Here is an 8,841-nt window from a genome sequence, read left to right on the forward strand (position 1 = left end):
TTTTGATCAGATTACTCTGTGGCTGTCTCATCATAGCATGATATTGCAGAGAATGCCTACTTCCAGTGGTACTTTCAAGGTTTGGTTTATAGGACATAATTTGAAATTAAAATTAAGAATTTTTAAGATAATCTGATTGCCAAAAATTAATGTTATTTAAAGGAAGTAATGGGCTATTCTTTGTACTTATCTCTATCAAAAACTCTTGCTTTGCTGTTTGTTCTCCCAGCAGTTTTTGGTTTAATTTCTAATGTGTCTAATTTGTGTAGGCGTCGACCAGAAGATTATGATATTCATAACAGCAGAAAGAAACCAAGGATTGACTATCCCCCTGAGTTTCACCAGAGACCAGGTTAATATTTTATAATCCTGCAGATATTTGACTTAAATTATTAAACAAAACAAAACAAAAAATTTCTGTCATAATCCTGTAGTTTTAAAAATGAAGAAAATTTAAGACATGACTACTTAAACATTAGGAAATTATTAATATTTCTCATTAGTAATTCTTCCCCTGCTCTGATAAGATGGTTTAATCTATTCCATTGTGAGTCATCATAATCTCTTAATTATCCGAAATTGCTAATTTTGCAAAAATGGAAATATATCTGCACACAAGTTCAAGATTTAAATGTAGTTAGGGTAAATAGTGACTGTATACTTTATTATGTTTTTTGTTTCTGTGATACTTAGTGTTTTATGTATTATATAGCTTTAATCGAAAACTGAAGTTATACTTTATTTTTTTTTAAATAAAAAAACTTAACGATTTTTGCAGAATAATGGAAAATACTTGGTCTGTAATCTAAATGCAGCTTTTAGTTAGTCTATTCACTGGAATTTTTATAAAAGAATTTTTATTCAACAAAGGATATCATATTTAGAAAATAGTGATACACTTTTAAAACTAGCAATTTGGGACTTGGTGTTAGCAATATAGTACTCTTCTATAACAAGTGGCTTTTGATACAAGCCTTATTCTTTCCTAAAATGGGGTCTTGTGTTGCAGTAGTGCAAGTAGTTTTTTCCCATTAACATGGCCACTCCAACATTTTATGCTTCAGTTTGCTGGCTTCTTACTAAAAGAAGCTGGGAAAAAGGCTGTTTCTTTCTCTTACTACCATGGTTTTTTCATTTAAAATATATACATTTTTGCAACTTTTGCAATTTGTTTCCCTCCCCTTTTGAGTTCCCATTTTTTAAAACATATCTGTGGTTTACTTAGCAAGACCTGTATGTATTCAATGTGAAAGATAAACATTTGCTTTAAGAAAAATCCTGTTACAGTTTTCTCAAGATAATTTCTCTTCTCTTTACCTTTCCTGTGGTACACAATGAAGAAATTTTCTCTATAGCAGGATTTGGGCCATGAATGTAGAAGATATACATGAAAACCCCTCCAGTAGTTTACAATTCTGTGATATCATTAAGTTAGATACTGCCTAGATTATCATGTTATCTAAGAAGAAATTTTGAAAATGGAATAAATAATAATAGTATCACTTAAAGTACATATTTTATGGAAAGAATTAAAACAAGTGGTAAGGAAGGCTTAATTATAGTGCCATAATAAAAATATATAAATTTGATTTACTAAAATGCTTGATGTTTGAACAGGGTATTTAAAGGATCCACGATACCAGGAAGTAGACAGGTAAGTTGGGTTCACTCTTGCTTAGCTTTGAATTACATTCTTGGAACTAGCTTATGAATTACCTGAATTTAGTTTCACAAATCTTATTCCCAACAGACGATTTTCAGGAGTTCGCCGAGATGTGTTTTTAAATGGGGTAAGCATTACCTTTTATATATTTAATGTAGATAAAACCAGGGTCTGGTTTGTTTTGTAGTCCTGGGATGATTTTTATTCATTATTGACATTATCATGTTTTATTTTAGTCCTACAATGATTATGTGAGGGAATTTCATAACATGGGACCACCACCACCATGGCAAGGAATGGTTTGTATTCTTTTTTTTTTTTCAATGAATTTAATTTACAGTTCCTAATGCTTTGAGTGTTTACTTGTAACATGATGCTTATAGTTATCTATTAAGAGACTTAATACAAATTTTTGCTAATAAGTAAATTGCATGCTGTTTGTAAAGCTATAGGCATTAATGAGTACATTGATTTGTGTTAACAGTCTAAGCATAATTGAGATGTATAATAATAGGGTATTATGGTTAGTGTAAATTCTGCCTACATTCAGATATATTCTTTTCTCTAACTCTGACCTTGAACAAATTTCATAATGTATCTCTTTCTCATCTCTAAAATTAAAAAAATTCTTTGGCTCATCAAACATTTAATACTCTGTACATGGCAGAGCTTTCTTTAGGTATACAGTGGTGAATGAAATGGACATTATGCCTGTTCATTTATAGCTTAACATTTACTGAATAGTATCAGTCTCATAGGATTGTTAAGAAAAATTTGCCAGAGATATCTAAAATTTAGTATAGTGTCTGATATAAATTTAGTTTTCTGTTTAAAGTAAGATTGATTAAATCCTGATAATTACTGATTTTTAATCATTTCCCTTCTTTAGGAAAACTGGATATTCTTCTTAGAGTTTATTGTAAGATATAAGGGTTAACTGAAATGTTAATTTCCAAGAAAGGAAAACTGGTAGTTTAAGTGGCTTTTGTTTCTTATTTTATTTTAAATGTTATATTATGTGACCTCTTCATCAGATTTTTGTTCCACTTAAGATACAGAATTTTTTACTACATACATATACAGATATGTGGATCATGATAATTATGAGATTTCTTTCCTTTTGGGGTCTATGAAAATGTAAAATTAAAATATTTAATATATGAGCTTGATACTATGAAAGTAACTTCTGTACTTTATTCATTTTGTAATGGCATTCAAAGGTTCATTATTTTCTGGATTTATTTTATTTCTTGAGAATAAATGTGTGCATAGTACTTAAGCAGGTGATGATGGATGGGCCTCTTAATGATGGTCTGGAGAATGCTCAGAAAGCAAGTGTTCAGATGGAGAGTCTACTCATTACTCTGCTCACAAAGAAAAACAGTTAACATTTGAAATTCTTTTGAAAATTGAGTGACTCAAACAGGACTGGAGACACCAAAAATACTATGATGAACAATATTACCAAGTGATGATCAGTGATTTTAGTACCAGAATGCTTGATGTTGTATACCTGCTGTGCCCCTTAACTACTAGCACTGTGACTGTAGGCAGGTTACTTGGTGCCTCATTTTTTTCCCCATCTTATAAACTAAGAATTTGTGCCTCTAGGTTTTTCTGTGACAATTAAATGAATGATATTTAAAGTGCTTTAAGATACTACCTGGCTCTCAGTAAATACCATGTTTGCTATTTCTATTAGAATGTAAATGATATAAGTTAAAAAGTATAAATATGTTGGATCTTTAAAAATGTGTGATTAGAGAGACTATCACAAATACTTTGTTTTCAACAAATGGAGATTTTGAAGAACCTTAATGGCTAGTACAGAAGATTAAATTATTTGGGGTTGGTGGTTTGGGTAGGATAATCCTAACAATGGCTTATATTCAAGGGTACTTGGCAGAATCTTATGGAAGCGGTTTTCCTTTTTTAGCCCCCCTATCCGGGAATGGAACAGCCTCCACACCATCCTTACTATCAGCACCATGCTCCACCTCCTCAAGCCCATCCCCCTTACTCAGGACATCATCCAGTACCACATGAAGCAAGATACAGAGATAAACGAGTAGTAAGTGCATGAGAATGCAAAGGTGTGAGGGAACTACTTAGAATTCTGTAGGTAATTTAAATATGGGGATACCATATTGTGTTTATATATATATGAACTTTAAAAATGGCTGATCAAGCCTTTGGATTATTTAGACAGATATTTCTTTTTGTTAATCAAATTAAAGACTGCTCAAATTAGATAATCTATCAAAGATAAATAATACCTAGGATATTTTCTTTCTGTACTAAAATGTTCACTGTAACTATGTAATTAATATTACTACTAGGTATTTCTAAGTTTTTTGTATGTTCTGTCTCAATTTTTATAGTATTGATGGTTTATGTTAACAGATAATCTCATTATCTGTTATATAAATTTTTAACAAATTTTATTTGGATTAATAACCAGGTATGTTTAATCTCCTTTGCATCTGGTTCTTATGATATTTGGAAACAGCAATGAGATGCTAATAAATAGAGAATAACTCCCTTTAGTAATTGGTTCTAATAATTATATAAGTATTCAATGTACTTGATATATAAAAGGTATTTTTTTAATCACTTCAGAATAAATGAAAGATAATTTCTACTTTTGAGGTTTCCAGGTTTTTATTGTATAGCAGGCTTATTTTTATTATATTTCTTACTTTATTTTATTTTTAAATTTTTCTGTTTTTTAGAATTAGATTTTTAAAAAAAATTTTTAAATTTTTTTCTTTTTAGTTACATATGACAGTAGAGTACATTTTGACATATTTATAGAGACATGGAATACATCTGATTCTAATTAGGATCCCAGTTCTTTATTTTTTTAAAAGTGGAAATTGTCTTCTAGTACTTGCTAGAAGTGTAATTCATATACTTGTAAATTTGATACTTATATTTACAAAGAACAAAAACAGTGTCTTCCTCAAAATCTCCCTCCCCCCAATAAAAAGTCTTGTTAGGATGAGGAGTTTGTACAGGGGCCAAGTATCTCTTATCTTCCCACTAAGAATTCTAGTTGGCCAGGATAATAGATTCCTGGGCAATCTTTTGACATGTATTGTTATTTCTTATTCTCTTAAGAATAGTAATCATTCAAAATAAAGTCTTAACTAGTATCTTTAACATGATATAAAATGATATAAATCAATTTGAGAATTCTAATAAATGGACTTGAAACTGGTAGACTTTTTTTAGTTAGTCACACACAAAAAAATATAGCTTGTGTCGGATGAAATTTTAGTTTACTAGTTGGGTTGTGGTGTTTAAAAAAAGTGCCTTTTTAAAGTGATAGCCTAATTTTTAAAACAAGAAGTCTTTCTGGTTCTTTTACTGAAATACAATTGTCCTTTTTAACAAGTTCTGTTTCATGGAATTTTATTGTAGTAGGTTTTCTAATTTATGTGTGTGTATATTCTATGCTTATAACATCACATATTCCTTATGTATGAAAGGAATATATGATGTTGTAAGCTTAGAATACATATGCTGTTGGATTGTGTTTTGAATCTTATGTTCTATATATTTAAGCTGTTTTTAAAACAAAAAATATTCAGTAAGTAAAGGTGAGCTGAGAAATGAAAGTAGAAAGCTAAAACTAGAGCAAGGCTTAAGCTTTTAAAAAGTAACCACAGCTTTCCCTTTCACTTAGTTGCTCACCTTATCCTTCCTTATTTATTTCATCCTTAAGTACATTTTTAGCTCTGTGTGAGACAAGACTTGAGTCTTACTGAGTGCTTATTTTCTTAACAGTTCATTAAATTCCATAAATTATTTGTTAAAAATTCTATCTGTAAATTTTCATTAACAATAGACTTTAACAAAAATCTGGAGCATAAGACTTCTTAGTTTCACCTCAAGAGGGCAGAGTTTGCTGTATTTTGTGGAGTTGAAGGAAGGTAAAAAGTATTAGTCTTGCATCAAAAACATTGACAGTGTTTAGCATAATGGGAAAATATGATGGTTGATTGTCATGACCAGGTGTTTACTTTGGTCTAAATCTCGTTAAAGGGATTAGATGGAAGAATCATTAAACTTGAATACAAGAAAATTGAATGATGAGGCTTGAGTTATCTATGGTAAATGTCTTAATTAGTGAACCATCAAAATTCTTTTTCTCTGAACAGTCAAAATATATCTTCTGTGAATTAATTATTATAATTTTCTGAAATCTTCCTCTCTACCAGACTTAATAAGTGTTGTTCAGACATTTTGGGATGTTTATCCCATTTCTTTCTTTTCTTCCCTTTTTAGCATGATTATGATATGAGAGTGGATGATTTCCTTCGTCGCACACAAGCTGTTGTCAGTGGTCGGAGAAGTAGACCCCGTGAAAGAGACCGGGAGCGAGAACGAGATCGCCCTAGAGATAACAGAAGAGACAGAGAGCGAGATAGAGGACGTGATCGAGAAAGAGAAAGAGAGCGATTATGTGATCGGGACAGAGACCGAGGGGAGAGAGGTCGATATCGAAGATAATGTGCTTTTGGAAGCTCTGATTGAAGATACAAAAAAAAAAAATTTTTTTTTGTTGTTTTTTTTTTGTTTTGTTTTTTTGGTGTGTGTTTACAAGTAGTAAATTTATTTTCAGCTGTCTACTTAAAGTCCATTGTGTAGAAGGATTTATTATTACCCCCTTCGTTTCAAGCATGCAGTATAATAAGAACTGGAAAATCTCAAATCCTCCAAAAATGCACAGTTGACAGTTAAGTTGACACTTTTATTGGGGCAGAATGGAACAGTCCAAGAATGTAGATATTGATTCATTCTCCAAAAATGTTCATCTTATAGCTTATTCATCTAGAGTTATATTTTTTGTTTGTTTTCTTTCAGATCTTGATAACTGCCATGGTATTTTGCTTTGATGTGTTTCTACATGTAGTTGCACATGGTTCAGTAAAAATAATGCTGCTATCAAGTATGCAAATATTGAAGTATGATGGTTTGACTATATGGCAGTGTTGTAGCAGCCTCTTGGTTTCTCCTTTCCCCTCTTTTTTTAAAAAACTTATAAAGTCACTTTTTATTTTTTAGTCTTCAATGATGAGAGCAATATTAAGAAGACATTGCTATCTAATTTTTAATCTTTTTAAAGAAAAGATTCCTATGTTCAGTAGCATGATTGATGCTATTGTTTAGCCTTTCCCTCTAAACTGTATACATTGGCTTGGAATGTTCACAACTTGGCGTGTGTGGCAGCAGAAGATAATTCCCATATTCTACATTGCTACTGTTTTGTATAAAATAAATTGGTAAAGATTGACACTTACCTGTTGTTACTTTTTTCTTGTCTGATTGCCAGTTTCTTATTATGCATTAGTGGACATAAAAGAATACTTTCTCTAAGAATTTATGCGATGAGGTAGAATTATGTTGGTATTTTGGTTAAGTATTTATACATCTGATAACATTTTTGGGTCTACCTTGATCTCTGATTTGTTCTCTTATTTATTTCAGATTTTCAATCTGTTTGTGTCCTCTATAAGTGAGGTACTTTGTAGAATTTTCTATTTTACTTCCTAAATTGACGTAAAATTTAGCCCTCCTAGTTATTTCCATATATTAACTGCCAGTCCCTCCCACTGGTAATAAGCTATAATAGAAATAGATCAACATAAGCTAACAGTTTATTGAAGAATATTTTGCATTTCAATTTCTTGAGTTACATATGAAATTTTTTCCTGTATAAAGTTGAATTATCTAAATGTAAGGGCTATTTGAATATTTGACTACTTTGTTCTGGTTTTTAAACATTTAGAGTCTGTGCCACAAGATGATAATGCAGCTTTACATTTAATCTGTATTTATTGGTCTGAAAAGGAGAACATAGGAGCTTTCTGTAATATATAAAGCTCTAATTTTACTGCCTTCATATTCATATCAGCATTTAGAATATTTTTCTTTGCATTTAAAATGAGTAAACTTATTTTTCCTATCTCAAAAATAAAGCCTATAGATTTATGTTAACTCTGTGCAGTGTGGTTCAGGAAAGTACATTAACTATTTCTTAAGGATACCAGAGTTCTAGCTTTGGAATTGCCTTTTGTTGTTTGATTTTGAAAGCTGGTAGTGGTAAAATGCCTTTGTCACTCTTCTGAAAGACATTTAGATTGTTTCTTGTTTTAATATTAAAAAGTCTTTTTTTGAACATGTCAAGTGTGTTTAATAGATGAAGAAAGAAATGTGAATAATTGTGAGCACTTTTCCAGTAATGTTATAATTCCCTGACCCCAAGGATAAGGGTAGTGTGACACAGAGATCATCTATCCTGATTTTTTTTTTTTTTTAAAGGTACCAGGAATTCAACCAGGGTTACTTAACCACTAATCCATATTCCTTTAAGGAACTCTTTGAATCAATCAGGGCAAGATTGTTAAGACTAGGAAGTTTATGGTACTTAGGCTAAAGAGACTGTAGGAGACTTTTTCTGAGGACTTCTGGAAAAGAGCTTTACTTGCTTATAAGAGGTCCAGTAGAAGAGATTCCCTTCACTTCCAGGCACTAAATTATGTGAATATAAAGTATCAGGGAATTGGTTTAAGAATAATTAAATAGATAAAGCCAGAAATACTTGTATGATAGAATAGATAGATATTTTTGGTCACTTTTCTACTTCATGGAAGAGAAAAGACCCTATAAGTACAGTCATTGATTAAAAAATAGCAAAACATTGGGAGACCATAGATCTGAATAAAACAAAGCATAAGATCAATAGGGACAATAGGGTTATTTTATAACCAAGTAGTACCCTTCAGTCACACAGGGATATATAGAGTGCAACTGAATTTTTCTGACTCTTTAGTTTTGACTTGGGGAAAGATGCTCAGAATATATTGGAGTTGGAAAGGACAAATCTAGTAGAGGAAGAAAGAAAGGGGCAGAACTTCTATGGTGTCACATTCATCACATCTTTCTGGTAGGTGCTTGTAGACTTAACAAAGGCTAGCATGTAGTGGAGTCAGACTTCGAGCCACATTGTTTTACTTGACTAGTCCACAATTTTCTGAAAAGAAAACATTTCTTCCCTGTTAGTATGTTTTCTGGTATAATCCAGGAAATACTCTAGATGGGATGTTCTGGAAATGAGGAAAGAAAAATTATTGTTTATTTATGGGGTTAGAACTCTGGACCTCAAACAAGCA

General features: G+C 31.2%; 1 protein-coding gene across 4 annotated transcripts in view; it reads left to right on the forward strand.

Annotated features, from left to right (window-relative positions):
* Positions 1–6,968, forward strand: part of Ythdc1 (YTH N6-methyladenosine RNA binding protein C1) — a 30,765-nt gene extending 23,797 nt beyond the window's left edge. For 2 of the 4 annotated variants that reach the window (XM_076865298.2, XM_076865300.2), the window contains 6 exons: positions 270–352; positions 1,618–1,654; positions 1,727–1,790; positions 1,900–1,962; positions 3,600–3,734; positions 5,954–6,968. In XM_076865298.2, the coding sequence (XP_076721413.1) occupies positions 270–352; positions 1,618–1,654; positions 1,727–1,790; positions 1,900–1,962; positions 3,600–3,734; positions 5,954–6,178 (607 nt within the window). In that variant the 3' untranslated portion in view covers positions 6,179–6,968. The remainder of the gene's footprint in view (positions 1–269; positions 353–1,617; positions 1,655–1,726; positions 1,791–1,899; positions 1,963–3,599; positions 3,735–5,953) is intronic. The other 2 variants (XM_076865299.2, XM_076865301.2) reach the window with 1 other exon arrangement.
* The last annotated feature ends 1,873 nt before the right edge of the window (positions 6,969–8,841 follow it).

Source organism: Callospermophilus lateralis, chromosome 8 (genome assembly GCF_048772815.1).
Source record: "Callospermophilus lateralis isolate mCalLat2 chromosome 8, mCalLat2.hap1, whole genome shotgun sequence".
Taxonomy (NCBI): domain Eukaryota; kingdom Metazoa; phylum Chordata; class Mammalia; order Rodentia; family Sciuridae; genus Callospermophilus; species Callospermophilus lateralis.